This window comes from Peromyscus californicus, unplaced genomic scaffold (assembly GCF_007827085.1).
Source record: "Peromyscus californicus insignis strain IS unplaced genomic scaffold, ASM782708v3 Scaffold_11__1_contigs__length_118956290, whole genome shotgun sequence".
In the NCBI taxonomy this organism is placed as follows: Eukaryota; Metazoa; Chordata; class Mammalia; order Rodentia; family Cricetidae; genus Peromyscus; species Peromyscus californicus.
Window position 1 is genome coordinate 30,823,314 of NW_026294402.1, and position 17,835 is coordinate 30,841,148.

Genomic DNA, 17,835 nt, shown 5'->3' on the forward strand with positions numbered 1-17,835 from the left:
TCCTATCCTGTCCTGTCCTGTCCTGTCCTATCCTATCCTATCCTATCCTATCCTATCCATCCTATCCTATGCTATCCTATCCTGTGCTATCCTATCCTATCCTATCCTATCCTATCCTATCCTATCCATCCTATCCTATCCTATCCTATCCTATCCTATCCATCCTATCCTATCCTATCCTATCCTATCCTATCCTATCCATCCTATCCTATCCTATCCTATCCTATCCTATCCTATCCTATCCATCCTATCCTATCCTATCCTATCCTATCCTATCCATCCTATCCTATCCTATCCTATCCTATCCTATCCTATCCTATCCTATCCATCCTATCCTATCCTATCCTATCCTATCCTATCCTATCCATCCTATCCTATCCTATCCTATCCTATCCTATCCTATCCTATCCTATCCTATCCTATCCTATCCTATCCTATCCATCCTATCCTATCCTATCCTATCCTATCCTATGCTATCCTATCCTATCCTATCCTATCCTATCCTATCCTATCCTATCCTATCCTGTCCTGTCCTGTCCTATCCTATCCTATCCTATCCTATCCTATCCTATCCTATCCTATCCTATCCATCCTATCCTATCCTATCCTATCCTATCCTATCCTATCCTATCCTATCCTATCCTATCCTATCCTATGCTATCCTATCCTATCCTATCCTATCCTATCCTGTCCTGTCCTGTCCTGTCCTATCCTATCCTATCCTATCCTATCCTATCCATCCTATCCTATGCTATCCTATCCTGTGCTATCCTATCCTATCCTATCCTATCCTGTCCTATCCTATCCTATCCTATCCATCCTATCCTATCCTATCCTATCCATCCTATCCTATCCTATCCTATCCTATCCTATCCTATCCTGTCCTGTCCTATCCTATCCTATCCTATCCTATCCTATCCTATCCTATCCTATCCTATCCTATGCTATCCTATCCTATCCTATCCTATCCTATCCTATCCTATCCTATCCTGTCCTATCCTATCCTATCCTATCCTATCCATCCTATCCTATCCTATCCTATGCTATCCTATGCTATCCTATCCTATGCTATCCTATCCTATGCTATCCTATCCTATCCTATCCTATGCTATCCTATCCATCCTATCCTATCCTATCCTATCCTATGCTATCCTATCCTATCCTATCCTATGCTATCCTATCCATCCTATCCTATCCTATCCTATCCATCCTATCCTATCCTATCCTATTCTTTCATCCCATCCCATCCCATCCCATCCCATCCCATCCCATCCCATCCCATCCCATCCCATCCCATCCTATTCTGTTAGTTAGCCAGATGCAGCTGGGATATTCTTGCTTTTGCCTTGCTTGGGGTCAGTAATTTGTAACTTGACTATGATAAGAGGACACAGCCCAGGTAGCTTCACTTTCCTGTGGGCGTTGGTGGAAGTAGACCCTCATCTCCATTTCTGTCTGTGAAATCTCCACACGAGGCCAACTGACGCGTGTCTGTGGGGCAGCCAGACCCTAAGGGCCAAAGTAAAAGCAGAACCAGGGCTCCCTAAAGCTTAAGCTGAGATTCAGGGCGGAGGGTACTGCGTAAGTGGGAATTCTGGGAAGTAACTTTGGAAACTAGTTTCCCAGGGGGTGGCTGACTATTAAAAACAAACAAACAAACAAAACCTACCACATTTATTTATTGTTCATGTGGAGATGGGTGTGCATGCCATGGTGCACATGTTGGGGTCAGAGGGTGACTTGTAAGAGTCGGTTCTCATCTACTCTGTGGGTCTAGAGATGGAACCCAGGTTGTCAGGCTCTTGCCATTGTCGACTGAGCCATCCCACTGTCCCCATGTTCTTCTTCTGTCACTTTGCTCACAGTAGAATGCACTATCTATTGTGTAAATGGTGACTGCAAAAACTGAGTATTAATACAGAGCTAAGTAAAAATAAAAGTACTTTCACTAGTCAACTATTACGTCATGCTACTGGTTTTTTCCAAACAATCCCTCTGCTTTCCAATGAGTAGACAGATTGACAATAGAAGTTAGATGTCACTGTGAACGACACAGTGAAATGTTGCTTGTTTCATGTCTGGGATTCAAGTTGTGCTCATAATGTCAGCCTGAGCACTGATATGAACTGGGTAGAAGATGCTGGAAAAGTGAACTCCTTCAACCTGTCTCCCCTTCTTCTTCTCCCCCTCTATGCAGTTCCTTTCGAGACAAATACAAAAGCAGAGTCAGTCACACCTTCTGAAGCTACTCAGAATGATGAACGGGACCCAAGAGATGGTTCTGAGTCTAGCTTGCTGAACTTATTCCCAATGAAGGTGCATTCCAGTGGAGTGGAATTGCCAGCAGAGAAAAATGCCTCCGTCCCCGATGCTCCTAACATCCTGAGCCCCCCACAGACCCACATGCCAGATACATACAACCTGGTGTGGAGGGCAGGGAGGGATGGCGGACTGCCCATCAATGCCTATTTCGTCAAGTACCGAAAGGTAAAGCCTTTCCATTCATTTTTCTTTTCTCATTCCTTAGCCCTGTGTGTGTGTGTGTGTGTGTGTGTGTGTGTGTGTGTGTGTGTGTGTGTGTGTGTAACATTTGCTTATTATGTTTCACATTTGTGGGAGGGTAGAAAGGTGAGTGTTCTAGACTAGGTTTGTCAGAGGTATCTCCATCAGTCATGCTAGATTGACAGATCTTAGGAAACCATATGAATGAAGTATTTTTTCCCCCAAATAGACGTGTGAATCCAAAGTAACCATAACATTCCCCCTCTCTCATTCCCTCCCTCCCACCCTGTGCTGGGGGTGGAACTCAAGGCTTCAAGCTAGGCTAGAGGTTACCACTGAGCTCTACCTCTAGCCCCGTCACTTACTGTGTTCTAATGAAACCTCTTGTTTTAATCCACTGGGCATCAAATGCTGTAAACTACTTTGAAAACCTTAGTTCTCTCCTTTGCTAAGAAGGTAGAATACTCGTCAAATAAAGGGTACCTGTTGGAGCAAGGCCCTCTGGCATTGTCTGTGACTGTCACATTGTAGGCTGGCCTCTTAGTGGTACTAGAGCCTTAAATGGTTTGGTTATTTATTTTCATCATGCTTGGGCCTCATCTGTTGATTCTTTGGGTGATACTTTTCCTCTGCAGGTTTGTATTAAAGCAAAACTTAAAAACCCCTCTAATTTAATGAGAGTAATACATTCCATAAGACAAATGTATCTCTTGCTTACAATAATACATCACTTCTGCAAACTCCTCTAGAATTAAATTAAATTAAATGAATACTAGATTTTTGTGATTGGGAAGAAAGGTTTCCTGTCCTCCATCTCTCATTATTCTGGGATTCTCTTGAGCAGCTGGATGATGGTACTGGTGCAGTGGGCAGCTGGCACACGGTTCGTGTCCCAGGAAGTGAAAATGAGCTGCATCTAACTGAGCTGGAGCCGTCAAGTCTGTATGAAGTGTTGATGGTGGCTAGAAGTGCAGCCGGTGAAGGGCAGCCTGCCATGCTTACCTTCCGGACCAGCAAAGGTGAGTGCCATCTTCTGTCAGAGTAAACTGGTTACTTAACGTCAATTTACCAGTATAAACCCACTGGACAGTAGAAATCCTAAGATATAAAATCCGTTACACATGCATACTGTAGCACCTTTTGGAGACTACACTTAAGGGGTTGTATTATTTATTCCATTGTAATAATCCATACGTACTTTTGCAAGTTCATGATCAGCAGCATTAAGATGGGCAAAGCAGGTGTGTCAGAGGTAGTCAGGTTGAGATCCAGCCCAGTGGAGCTTACACTCTGATGAGGAAGGTAAAGTGCACACTCGGATAACAGTTCCAGACAAAATCCAACTTGATTCTGGGACTTAAGAAATGCTGTTCATGCATTGGCAGTACAGAAAATAGACAAAGCTAGTCCTTATGGAGTCCATGTTCTAGATGGGAGGAGCATACAGCCAAGTTCTAAGCACCTTAGGGGGTGGTGTTAACAAAGAAGTAACTTCAGGGATGGACTCTGAGTTGGAGTTACTGTAAGTAGGTGGCTAGGGATATGGTCAGGATTAGCAGTGAGATGTTTAAAGAAGGGGAAGTAAAAAGCCTTATACATCAGCAGAAAGAAAGTGCTTGGTGTGCACACTAAAAACACCAAAGGGGCTTCTGTGATGGAGCAAGGAGGGAAGATGTCTGGGTGTGTGTGTGTGACAGTATGGCTGGGTCACACATCACTCCGTGGAACTTGACAAGGCTTTGCTGGTGACGCCCAGTGAGAAAGGAGGAGCTGAATGTTTGGGCTGGAGTTATGGAGTCAAGTGTAATGAAGGAGGGTAGGACAGAGAAAAGAGACAATGTGAGCAGTATCATGACAGAATTCCAGAAGGATCTTCTTGATGAACAGCTTGTGAGGGGAGTCCAGGTGGAAGACACTATGCTGGAGTGGTCTAAATACAGGGACATACTTCAGAGGTGGAGGGGGATCCCTGAAGAAGCAGGTTCTACCCCAGTGCTGTAGCTGGAATTTTCTTTGGGCCTCCAACCAGCTCCCAAATAAAGACATGGAGACTTAGTATTAATTATGAACGCTCAACCTTCGCTTAGGCTTGTTCCACTAGCTCTTTTCATTTAATTTATCCTGTTTCTTTTAATCTATGTTTTGCCTTTTTTTCATTCTGTATGTCCTACTTTCCTGCTTCTTCTGTGCCTGTCTGGCTAGCCTCTGGTGTCTCCCTATCATCTCCTTTTCTTTCTTTCTAAACCTAAATTCCTCCTCCTACTTACCCTCCCTTCCCTGAAGTTCCACCCATACCTCTTGCCTTGCTATTGGCCATTCAGTTTTTTATTAGACCAGGTACCTTTTATTAGAATCAGGTACCTTAGGCAGGCCAGGCAAAACAGCAACACATCTTTACATAGTTAAACAAATATTCCACAACACAGTGCTGTAAGAGAAATGGCCTCAGAGGATTGGGAAGGACTCATCCGGTGCCTTTGGGAAAAGACTTTCATTGACTCACTGTGGGGCAGAAATGAGTACTTCCCATTTTAAATTAATGTTCAGTTAGTTTTCACCACTTAGTCCTAGTTATTTATAGTCTGACCTATAACTGCTGAATAGCTGTTTCTGTTTAAAAACTAAAAAAACAACAAAACCAAATTTCACTTTTGCTTGTTGAAACATTAAAAGTTAGCATGGCATTTTTCTGTGGGAAAACAACTTAATGAAGCTCCTTAATTGTGAATATTATTTTGGAACGAATATCTGCAGCAAAAAGGAAAATCAGAACCTTCGCTCAAGTCCTCATTGGCTTTCCTGCTCATGTTGTTGTGTTAGTCAAGGTTTTCTAGAGGTACAGAACCAATACAAGTACGTAGACATAGATATACATGTACACATATAGACAAACACATACATATACACATATAAATACACGTGGACAGATAGACATACACATACATATATATACACATATGGGTACACATGGAGAGACATAGACAAACATACACATACATAGACATAAACATGCATATACATATACACATAGACAGACATAGGCCGAGATGTACATAGACATAGACAGAGAGGGACATAGACAGACATAGACATGACTTTTAAACTGACTCGTATTAAGTGTGCCAACAGTGTCTCACAGCTGAGAGGCTAAGAACCTCGGAAGGTGCTTGGTCTTTGAGGCCCAGGGCCTCAGCTGTCGGAGCAGTCCCACAGTGGCTGTCTCTCGCTGGAGAGCCAACAACCTGCTACTTGCTTAGTCTGGGAGGCTTGGTGCCTCAGTGGTCCCAGTCTGGTGCTGCAGACCTGGAAGGTTCCTGGAGAGCTGTTTGCCCTCAGTCAGCCATGGGGACTGGAAACCCTGGATGAGCAACAGCAGCAGCTGGGGGAACCAATCTGCAGCAAAGGGAAGCCAAGTGAGCAAGTCTGGTCTGCTGCCAGAGGCCTGGGGTGGGTCTTCCACAGCAGTTAAGGCAGGCAGGACAGTTCTTCACTCAAGGCTCCCCTCTCAGGTGGTTCTAACTTGTGGCAAGCTTACATCCAAACCAACAGTCACAGTTGTGTTTTCCATGTGTCAGTTCAATAGTACCACGAAGAAAGACACATTTTAGCTTTCTTTTAATGATGCTACAGAAAGACCAAGCAACTTTGTCCTAGTTCTTACATCAGCTAAGCTTGTGGGGGGGGGGGGGGGTGAAATTGCGTTTAGACACAGACATATATATCTTAATAGCTAGTCACGGCTCATAGTCATTTTTTGTTTTGTTTTTATTTCACATATATAAGCTTATTGCTTTTTAAAAAATACTTTACAGAAAAAATGGCATCGTCAAAAAACACCCAGGCATCCTTTCCACCTGTGGGCATCCCTAAGCGTCCTGTTATTTCAGAGACTTCCAACAGCAATTTTGGAGTTGTGCTTACGGATTCCTCTAGGCATAGTGGAGGTAAAGAATCTTCATCTTGTTTGTTTATAAATGTCAGTGTCCTGTTTCACTGGGGGAGATAGGACAGAATGGGACATTTGTTATTTAGGTTATGTTCTCCCCGAAGAGCTACTGTGTGTGTGTGTGTGTGTGTGTGTGTGTGTGTGTGTGTGTGTGTGTGTGTGTGTGTGTGGTGTACATGTGTGCATGTGTTTAGGCCTGAAGTTGAACCTTACAGGACTTCCACTTCAGAGCTACTTTTCAGTTACCTTTTGCACAGTACTTACATGACTACCAGCTTTATGAGAGTAAAAGCGAATACTTTACTAGTTCCTTAACCCAACATGTAGAAGTTACTGACTGCCAGCACAGCAGAGATAAAAATAATCCTTGCTCTCAAGGATCTAAAGCACAGTGGGTGATACAGACATCTGAACACACACACACACACACACACACACACACACACACACACACACACACACACACACACACACACACACCAGGAAACTAACTGCTAAAAACAGAAGAGGCAGCTAAGCCCATAGCAAGCAGTAGGATGGATAGTGTACACAGGCATGCCAGTAACAGCCAGCTTGTCCATTCTGCTCATGCTTATGCTCCTGGTGACATGGACCCTCAGGAGAGATACTCAACTCACCCTGATACAAAGGAGGGCACATAGCGGTTCACACAGTTGCTCGGCATCTTGAGCTAAGCCTCAGAAGACAAGAATGATGCCTCCAGATGAAGGAGCAGGAAAGGCAAAGATACCTTATGCAGATGGACAGATGACATGTTACATTCAGTTATTTAGTGTGACTTATTTATTGTTGTTGGAGATGATGATAGTGTAAGGAAGCAGGTAGGTGCCCATGTCTTATATGACACACTTACAAGTGTGATCTCGGCCAGTGAGTGGGGACACATTGCCTGATAGCCCAACTTTGACCTCTGGGACCCACCTGGTGAAAGAAGAGAAATGGAGTTTGCAAATTGTTCTCTGACCTCCACACCTGTGCTGTGTCATATGCCTCTCTACCCATGATAAATAAATACATACATAAATAAATGAATAAATAAAATAAAATAAGACATTTTAAAGATGTAATCTTTTTCCTAGAAGCTATCAAGAGTCCTAGTACTTAACTTGGAAAGGGAGATTCCAGGATCATGAAGATGGTCTCCCCAGGATGAAATTCCTTTATTATACTTTGGATGTATTGGCCCCTATGATTTCCCAAAATTCTAGGAACTTGACTATATAATTTGTGGTAGTGGGGGACTGCATTCATGCTACCCCTTCAAAAAAGCCCTAAAGGATTTTAAAGAGGAAGAAACTCGAAAGACGCACCTAGAGAAATATGAAAGAGGGAGGGCAGAGCTGAGGCTAGGGTGACCGGATCTACGTTGAACGACAGGGAGGAAGCTCGCTCGGGTGTGGGCACACGGGACCATTTAAAAGGTGGATGGTTGAGAAAAGATTGGAGGTGAAGATTGTGAGTTTGGAATTCTCCAAACTGAAATACACATAGGAAATGATTTGTTTGCTGTTTACAACTGCTTCTTGAGGAGGGGAGCCTGTCTGCTTCCCAGATGAGGTAACTGATGTGCTGAGGTCTCAGTGGGCTAGACAGTGGTGGAGCTGCTGTGGGAATCCACGTCTTCCCAGTGCAGCTTCCGTGTGAAAGAGACTGAGTGTGCTCTTCTCTGTAGACATGTTCTCCTCAGTGACCTTCTTTCTTCTTTGACCTGTGGCATTTGGTGAGTTTGAACCTTGCACAGTCATACTGAGAAAGTCGCTTGATTTTCAGTAAAGACCCGCATTAACATTTCTGCTCATTCTGTTTCTTTCCATTGCTTTCTAGTGGAAAGGAATACAGTAAGTATCACCTGCAGTTGTCTGCTAATGCCTTCTTCTGTTTATTCCATAAGCCATTTCTTTTGTAAAACACCCTGGTTTTCTGCACACAAGTACCATGTTCAATGTGACTTCCTTCATATGCCTTAGAAATGAGAGTTAAAATGATTCTGGGATCAAACAAGTTGCTTGAGAGGCATGGACCCAGGAGAAAGATACAGCTTCGTTAGTGGCTTCACCAATATCGTGGCCCAGGTCAGCCTTCTATGTCCAGCTTTAGCAACTCACTGTCAGCATCCGAAAGACCCACTGGCCTCCTGGGATGTCCACAGACTTCACAGGTGGCTAATGTGGAAGCAGAGTGGCAGTTTACTGGGGTTCAGTGTAACTATTCCGTGGGCCGTCCTTGTAGGAATCACGAAGGAAGCCACTTACAACCACCAGCCTGCTTGCTCAGCAAAGGAAGTTAGGTCCCCCATTTAAGTGCCGGTGGCCTCACTCCCAGTGTTTCCCATCTGCCACAGGGTCTAGTCCTAACCTGTGACATAGGACAGCACCTGCGCCTTGTGGTAGTGGGACATGATCTCTCACCCACTTTTCTGTGTTTGTGTCCTCGTCCTTCCGTGGCTCTGTTCCTGTCTCCCTCGCATCCTCTCCTTCCCTTGTTACCTTGTTAGTATTGATTTTGTCCTGGTTCATCTGTGCATGTGCTGACAGGCTGTGTTTCAAAAGCAGCAATTCCTGAAGCCTTTGAGGCATATTCAAGGAGGGTAATCGTAACAGTTAGTATAACAATCAGTAGGTTGTTGGGTTTGTTTTATGTAATTTGGAAAACATTTCAAATAAGAAAACGTTTGTGAGAATTGTTTACATATCATAACCAAAATCAAATAATTACTTGCACACAGCTTTAGTCATACATCTAAAATAGAATAGCAGAAACGATCATATTCATTAACTTTCATTCTTTGTGAGTTAATTATCATATCTGTAATCATTCGACTTTCCAGTTTCCTGTATTTCCTTTCCTGTACATTTTATTTCCCATTAGCTTTTAAAGAGGACAGGGAGACAGGCTGTAATATTATTAGCTATGACAAAAAAATTGATGAGGGACCTTTAACACAGGGTTTGGGATTTACCCGTCATAGTGCTTTGGGGTTATTCCTGCCTCTGGCACTGTGGCGATGGTGAAATAAATGTTCCAATTTTCAGTCCCAGAGGCGCCAGACCGGCCTACCATCTCTACGGCATCGGAGACCTCCGTCTATGTCACCTGGATTCCCCGGGCGAATGGCGGTTCTCCAATCACTGCCTTCAAGGTGGAATATAAACGGATGAGGACTAGTGACTGGCTGGTGGCCGCTGAAGATATCCCTCCTTCCAAACTTTCTGTGGAAGTTCGTAGTTTAGAACCAGGTAATAATACTTTTTTTTTATTTGCTATTTTTTGAGGTAACAAATGCTTATTGTAGAAAAATTTGAAAGTAAAGAAAATATGAAGAAGAGAATAAGTTATCTGAACTATAACCCACCCATAGACAGGGTTTATGTTTTGGTATATTTCTTTCTAGTCTTTTGTTTTTCTCTATGTCTTTATATGCCCTGGAGTCTTGTCATAAATACAGTTTTGCATCCCTCATTTTATATCCAACTCTGTAAGTGTATCATACTTTGCTTAACTATTTGTGTTGCTGTTGATGTTGTTTTAGTGGTGGAGATTGAAGCCAAGGCCTTGTGCATGTGAAACAAGCACTCTACCACTGAGCCACATCACCACCCCTTAACCATTTCATTTCTGGATTTTAAGTTGTTTCTCTAATCCCATTCACCCCCAAACCTTGAGACTATTAAAAAGGAGAAAAAAGTGTGAATAAATTTATTCTTTTTGGGGGGCTCAGGACCACTTTAGCTCCTGGAATTTTAAATATTCACAGATGTACCAGATGTCTGTGTCTAACTGTATGTCGTGGGGGAACAGATGCAGTTAGTTGAGAAGAAACAACAGTTTTAGATATGGGTGTTGGAACCAAGTGACACTTTCTAGACTGAAAATCTTCCAGTGATTGTATTTGAGTGATGAGGACACTCACTTCAAGATTTTATCTTATTCTTTAGATGCACCACAACATCATTACAGGTTTTTATAGTTTAAAACGTTTTGATTTTGCCCCATCTCCCAGGTTCAACATACAAATTTAGGGTCATTGCTATCAACCATTATGGTGAGAGTTTTCGGAGCTCAGCATCCCGGCCTTACCAGGTGGCTGGCTTCCCAAATCGTTTCTCCAACCGCCCAGTAGCTGGACCTCACATCGCATACACAGAGGCTGTCAGCGACTCTCAAATCATGCTAAAGTGGACGGTACGTGAGTGGACATCTTCTCAGTGAGATCTCCTGTCAGCGTAATGTGCTCGCGATGTGATGCTACGGGCAGCCAGTTGTTGAACTTTTAATTGTGGGGACGTAGAAGGGCACTGGTGTTTGTCTAGAGCACATATTCTAAGAGACAGGGTTAAAATGGAATTATCGTTTTTATTTTGCCCTCATCCAAATGTTGTTAACTTAATTGACACTTTATGATGTATTCTTTTTGAACCAAGTGTACATTTAGTTTTGAAGCTAGTGAAGTGTATACTGTTTTATTTTTGTTTAGTCCTGCAATATGATAAATGGTCATATACCTTTGAATATCTCCGAATCAGGTTAGAAAATGGCCACTATACATATTGCAAAACAAAGCTAGAGAAACATTGCCGTACAGACGAGGAAATTTGGAGATTACTCTTATTTTTGCCTTTGACAAGTCTTTGCTTCTGTTTCCTAGTATATTCCGTCAAGTAACAATAACACTCCCATTCAAGGATTTTATATCTACTACCGGCCAACAGACAGTGACAATGACAGTGATTACAAGAGGGATGTTGTTGAAGGTGAGTCCCGTGGTAAGCTGGAGCCCCCGAGAAAGTGCTGTTATGGGGAGGGGCTAAACATCAGGAGCCATCGTCACAGGCTAACATGACGTGAGTTAGAAATGAGCTGGTTTATGCTGTTCACTTTGTTCCAGTGAAACCCAATTTCCCCAATTCCCTCTCTCTCGCTGTACATATATACATATACACATGTAATACATACACACACACATATATTATAGTGCCCTGATTTTGTTGCAGAGTCAGGTATAAAAGCATGGAGAGGATGACTTGTTAGTAGTTCATCTGAAAAAAAAAATTGACTTTTTTTTTAATGACCAGTGACCTGAATGTATAAATCAGTTGCAACTTCTTACTACATTAAAAAAAGAAACTCTCCTTAGTTTGTAGACCTGTTCACTAGGCTGATCACATCTTAAGTGTATTACCAACCTTTAGTGATGTTGAGAAGTTGGAGTGTTTTATATTGGGAAATAAGAAACAGCCCAGGTGTGAAGGGTACTAACACTGCTCCTCTGCTGCATTTAAATCTAGAACAATCTAGAATGTTGCCTGTGGCCTGATGGCTGCTGTGACCCACTTGGCCCCATCTGTACCCTCAGCCATGCCTTTTGCATCTTTTCTCATGAGATGTTGACACCAGCCTCAGGTCCTTGGTGCACAACTGTTCCTGCCACCCCCCACCCCCCCACCCCCGTTCCCCTTTCCTAACACTTTGCATGCGTATTCTCACTCTTCTCTGTTGGGACTTCACATGCCCCTTCCCCAGACCAGATCTTCCCTGGAGTTCTAACCCAAATACACCCTTCATGTTTATTTCATAACATTTAATCAAAGTCTAGATATGTGAGTATGAGTGTTTGAAATGATATGTTTCTCTTACTAAATATCAACTTCCTTTGGACATGGATCTTTCTTCCCTCTGCTGTGTTCCCAGCCCCTTCTGTGATGAGGCGTTTGGTATCAGATGGATTGATGGGCTTGTGAATGGAGTCCAAAATAAGAGCAGTGGCGTGTCTGGTGGTGCTTGCGCTGGAAACAGGAGCAGCAGGAGAGCTGCGTGCAGGCCTTCGTGCAGGGGGGAGGGGGCTGCTTCAGTCGAGACAGGTGGTCCTAAGGACATGATATAGGGAAGAATTGTCTAACGTAAATGTCTAGCTTCCCTCACAAGGTGACAGGTTCCTCGAGTTTGGAAGCATCAGGTACAAACCAGATGCTCTCCTCTTGGTAATATCGTACATGCGTTTCTTGGTTTGGGAGGAAAACTTCTTCCAAGCTCTGCTTTTAGTCCAAGATTCTGATCTTTTGAAATAGTGAATGTCTTGGTTGGATGTATAGTAGTTCAGGGATAGAACATGTGCTTAGCATGTGCTAGACCCTGAGTTATGTATGTCATGCACTCATACATACATCCCTGTATACATAAATACATATACATATAGCAAATCTTGTCAGAAAATTGCCCTAGGCCTAGGATTTACCCTATGACTTCCTGGCATTAAACACATAGGTTTAAAAAAATTAGTTTAGCCGGGTGGCGGTGGCGCACGCCTTTAATCCCAGCACTCGGGAGGCAGAGGCAGGCGGATCTCTGTGAGTTCGAGGCCAGCCTGGTCTACAGAGCAAGATCCAGGACAGGCTCCAAAACTTCACAGAGAAACCCTGTCTCGAAAACAAAACTAAACAAAACAAAAATTAGTTTAAGTATGCTATATCATATCAAACGTTACAGCATTTTTTTGAGATTTTGTTTGTTTTTTATCTTATATATATGAATATTTTCCCTGTATGTTTGTGTGTGTACCACGTGTGTGCCTGATGCCTTCAGAGGTCAGAAGAGGGAGTCAGATTCCCTGGAACTGAAGTTCTGGATCAGTTGTAAGCTGCTGTGTAGGCACTGGAACCAAACCAGGTCCTCTACAAAATGAGCCTCACTGCTGAGCCATCTTTCTAGCTCCTGTAGGATGTCTTCTAGTATTTATTCAGTGGACTTAGTTTTGCAACTTAATAAAATCTTTGCAGTCTGGGTTTTTATACTTAGTAGGGTAGCTACCCTCGACTGTATTTTGAATGAAGGAATGTTCTTCTCTGCTGTAATTTTTAGTGGCACACTTACTCTGTGCTCTCAGAAGTCAGCAGTAGCCATCTTGAGGGAGAGACGTGAACACCAGGAACATAAGGAGAGAGTGGGAAGCCTTTGGTGGTCTAGACATCTGTGCCTTGGGTGTGTTTGGTTTGTGAACATTGAGTGCACTGCACATGGTGTGTTTGGCTCTTGAGATTCATACTTTCTGTCAATCAAAAGGCTGTTAGAAAAAAAAAAAAACAGAAAGGTAATTATGACTTCTGCATTTTGTTCTGTCCAAGTCTTTGTTTTAGTTTAGATGATGTCGAAGTATGGGGATATCAGATTTTTATTTTTAAAACTTTCGACATTGGCTAAACATTTGGCATAAGATGACTCTAAACAAAGCCGATGTGAGTGGCGTACGTAGCCTCTGGGTCTGTCCCTCTTCCTCACCTTCCTGCTTGTACTTTCTGGGAATCCCTGTGGGTTAACAGTTTTCCACTGTGCTCTTCAGAGGAATCTTTGACCTGTTGCAGACCTCTGCGATCTGAGTGTGAGCCTGGCTCTCAGAGAGGTCAGCAGCACTCCGTGTCTAGCAGTGCTCGCAGATGGAGTTCCCCTGGTTCTTGGCGAGCTTGTTTATAAACGTAGCACACTGAGCAGTTAGATGTTTAAGTGGGATCCACTGTGCTGTGTAATTTGCTTATTCCTTATTTTCAAGTTTATTCATTTGAAATTCTTTCTGTGGCAATTGGAGCTATTGGTCTATTCTCTCAAATCCAGGAACAAAATGCTCATTTAAAACATATACTTAAAATTTTCTTTAAAGATTTTGGTTACTTGTGTGTGTATTGATCCAAAATTTAGGTCTTCCCTACCCCCATTTCTCTCTTTCTCTCTTTACTGAATCAATTATAAAGACTACAATAAGAACGCTTACATTTCTTCTGTTATCAGATCTTCTGCTTTCTTTGCCGCATTTAGATAAACTACGAATGTTCTCGGGCTGCCAGTGTTTTTGTGTAGAGTATTTTTGTCTTGTTAAGAGGAGTTCCAGATAAATCAGTGTATAAAGCTCATGGTGCTCTCTAATTCTAAGCCCAAGGCTTAGCAGAGGGTGTACACTCATTGAATGGGTTTAGACACAACAGTGCACATAGCTATCTCATTTATCAAAGATAAAAATTCTTCTGTTTGCCGACCTGTAGTTTTTGCTATTGGAAAGATCGGACACAACAGTGAAATACAAATCTAAGAAGGTCTATATTGTAACCGTTTTCTCCTAAAAACCAGTCAGAAGCTTAACCCCGTTACTAGTTCTCTGAAGGGAGTGCCCTGGGTGTAACAGAGATGTAATAGATGGGTGTAGGACCAGGGAAGCCCAAAAGCTAGAGTGAGCAATAGTCTTGTGGGCGATCTTTGCATTTTAGAAATAGGCCCATTCCAGCTTCAACTAGTTCCTTGTTTAAAAAAATTTTCAGAGGCGGGATGGAGTCTCTTTACAAGTCCAAGGGAATTCTAGAACCCACCCCTAGACCTCTCAGAGACAGTTGATCTTAGACAAGCGAATTTTCTCTCCTGTAAAATGCACGTCTGTGTGAATGAGGGGTTTTGTGCTGGTGACTTGGAAAGGGGCTGAAGTCTTTTTGTCTGTGTTGAATTAGAAAGGAGCCTATAATACTGGTCCTGTCAGCCAAGCAGATTTGACTTATGCCTGTGGTGTGGGTTTTTTGTTTTTTCTATCCCTTTAATTAATTCTTAAATCAGTTGGTGGTATATGCTTGGATTTCTAGGAAACACTGGAAACAGTTTGAAGAGTCAATTTCTAAACGGGATTAAGAGTACTTGAAGAGTTAATTAAATCTGGCAAAAGTGTCCCTGTTTATGAAAGTTTGTCACAGATCCATGAAAGTGAAAACGGGGGTGGGGGTGGGGTGATTTACACTGGAGTGCTCAGTTTGGGAGTGTTTCTAAATGAAACGTTGGCTGCACGCCACAGATAACAGAATCCGAGTAGTGGAGACACTTATGCAGTTCTCAGACTGACTCCAAAGGACAGCGGCCTCGGGCACAACGGCTCAGTGCCCCCATAGCAGTTTGCCTTCTGTGGATCCTCCGCCATTGGTGATATGGCCATGGCAGTGGATGAGAGTTCTGTGAAAGCCCTTCCTGCAGCTGGTCCCCTCAGGGTCATACAGGCACTGTTTGCGATCTCGTTTGCACTATGGCTTTTTAGTGGGTGGGCATAGTGGCCAGACTTGCTGGGCTAAAATGAGGATTCGAGATGTTATTTCCCTATGCATGTATATTTATTAAAGACTTGCTACTAATTTTTAGTAAAAGTCAGTATTGCTACCAATACACCAGCTACCCTTCAATGGAGTTTATCTCTTTACCTGTTTTCCATTGCACTTAGTAGAAATGCTGTTCATCCATGATGCAGTAAAAGATACTTACATGGAGGAGATTTTTATCTCGTAGGCTGTACAAAATGGTGAGGGGTGCTGATAAATCTCATCCTGAAAACACTGACTAAGCACATTGGTGTCATCAAGGCTGGGTGGTGTCTACAGCATGCCTCTCTTATCTCTTCTCTAGGTTCAAAGCAGTGGCACACAATTGGTCACCTGCAGCCGGAAACCTCCTATGACATTAAGATGCAGTGCTTTAATGAAGGTGGAGAGAGTGAGTTCAGCAACGTGATGATCTGCGAGACCAAAGGTATGAGAGGTGTGGAGGTCTGGGTTCCTCCCTGGCCATTGTTAGAATCCCAAACACTCGGTCATATCTTGGAATTATTGGTATGTTTCTGTGTGGAGATTTCTGCCTTGGATGAGTTTTTAGATGCATGCATTTAGACTGCCCCATAGAAATACCTTGTGTTGGCTACAGCACTTACCTAAAATATTGTCTATATAAGCATTAGTGGTGTCCATTACTTTCCATGTGACCATACATAAATCACTTCTTTTTTCTTATTCTCCACAAAGAGAGTAGAAATATTTGCTAGCCACTTTCTATGAAAATTGAAATATCATTAGAACTATAGAAGATTAAGGAAAAGTATGACACCTGTGCTACAGTTAGAAAAAGGCAACATCTGAGGCTGGGAACTTTATAAGGAAAGAGGAGGGTTGTTTAGCTCACAGCTCTTGAGGTCAAGGGCATGATGCTAGCTAGTGCCAGTTCAGCTCTGTGAGGACCTGTGACAGGTGGCATCACAATGATAGGAGTGCACACAAGAGGGACTGATCAGCTAGCGAGCCAGGAGGCCAGGGAGGCCAGACAGGCCAGGCCTGTTCTTTTATAACAGCTCCCTCATGAGAACTAACTAGGACCTCACAAGAACTCAAGCAGTCCCTTCTGAGTCAGGTCCCCAGGGACCCCCCTCTAGGCTCCTCCTCTTTTAGGTCCCACTACCTCTTAACATGGCCACACTGGGGACCAAGACTAGGGACACTCAAGCCACAGCAATCTGCTTAAAGTAGTTTCTGGAAGGACAGATACTTGTACTAGCTACATGCTTAATTATGTGTTATATTAAGTTTAAAATAGTAGTCATGGATTTTAAATTGTCATTCTCAACTCGGCTGACACACAGAGTATAAAAGGACCTGTAAAAGGAGGAGACACCACATGGGAATAGAAGAAACGGTAAATCTGGATGTTCATAAAGCAGAAGTGAAAGTCCTTATACCTCTCTAGGACTTTTCTCAATGGTCTGTAACACAAAAGTCTCTGCTGGGGATCTCTGTTGTCGCATTGCTTAGTGAGAAGTAGGGAACCAGCTCTGAGCTCATTTAGGAAGTTCTGTGTCTTCTCTTTTCTCTCTGCCTTCTCCTGGGTGTCAGTGGGGCCCTGAGTGCAGCGCTGCTCATAGCCAGCCAGGGATCTGACTTTACATGTAGTCATGTAGGCATGCTGAGATCTGGTAATGCCTATTTTTAAAAGATAATGATTATTAAAAAGTTTATTATCGTCATCATCATCATCATCATCATCATCATCATCATCATCATCATTTTACACAGGGTCTCATATATCCCAGACTAGCCTTGCACTCGCTACGTAGCCTTGAACTTCTGGCCCTTCTTCCTGAATGTTGAGATAATAGGTGTACAACATCATATTCGGTTTATGTGGTGTTGGGCTCAAACCCAGGGCTTTGCATTCTGCTCTATCCCTAGTCCTTTAAAAGGACCTTTTTAAAGAAGGCTTAGGTAACATGGGAGAAGGAAGTTTTTGAATACTCAGGCTAGCCCTGAGTGTCTGCTGTAATTGTTTTTATTCGAGTTAAGGAAATGAATAAAAAAACGAAACAGAGACTCAAGATTGAATTGCAAAGCCAGGCTCAGGTTTCCTCTTATAAATTCTCAATCTTGTGTCTTTCTGCTGAAAACCTCTCCCATTAAATCCACATTAACCATCTGTCCACATGGACCTAATCTGGAATTTCATTTGGTTCCCACATATCTGAGTACCTCCCTGAAGCAGGCATTGTGATACATTCAGGAGAACTTCTTGCTTGTTTCTAGAGTGCTGGGATA

General features: G+C 42.9%; 1 protein-coding gene and 1 non-coding gene across 5 annotated transcripts in view; both read left to right on the plus strand.

Annotated features, from left to right (window-relative positions):
* Cdon (cell adhesion associated, oncogene regulated) overlaps window positions 1–17,835 on the plus strand; it is a 95,275-nt gene that overhangs the window by 52,656 nt on the left and 24,784 nt on the right. For all 4 annotated transcript variants that reach the window (XM_052756337.1, XM_052756345.1, XM_052756328.1 and 1 more), the window contains 7 exons: window positions 2,198–2,487; window positions 3,347–3,521; window positions 6,315–6,446; window positions 9,502–9,705; window positions 10,470–10,651; window positions 11,115–11,220; window positions 15,887–16,009. In XM_052756337.1, coding sequence (XP_052612297.1) covers window positions 2,198–2,487; window positions 3,347–3,521; window positions 6,315–6,446; window positions 9,502–9,705; window positions 10,470–10,651; window positions 11,115–11,220; window positions 15,887–16,009 — 1,212 coding nt within the window. The remainder of the gene's footprint in view (window positions 1–2,197; window positions 2,488–3,346; window positions 3,522–6,314; window positions 6,447–9,501; window positions 9,706–10,469; window positions 10,652–11,114; window positions 11,221–15,886; window positions 16,010–17,835) is intronic.
* On the plus strand, window positions 7,567–7,731 carry LOC128105977 (U1 spliceosomal RNA). The gene has a single exon (XR_008216558.1). It is a non-coding gene; the product is annotated as a U1 spliceosomal RNA (small nuclear RNA).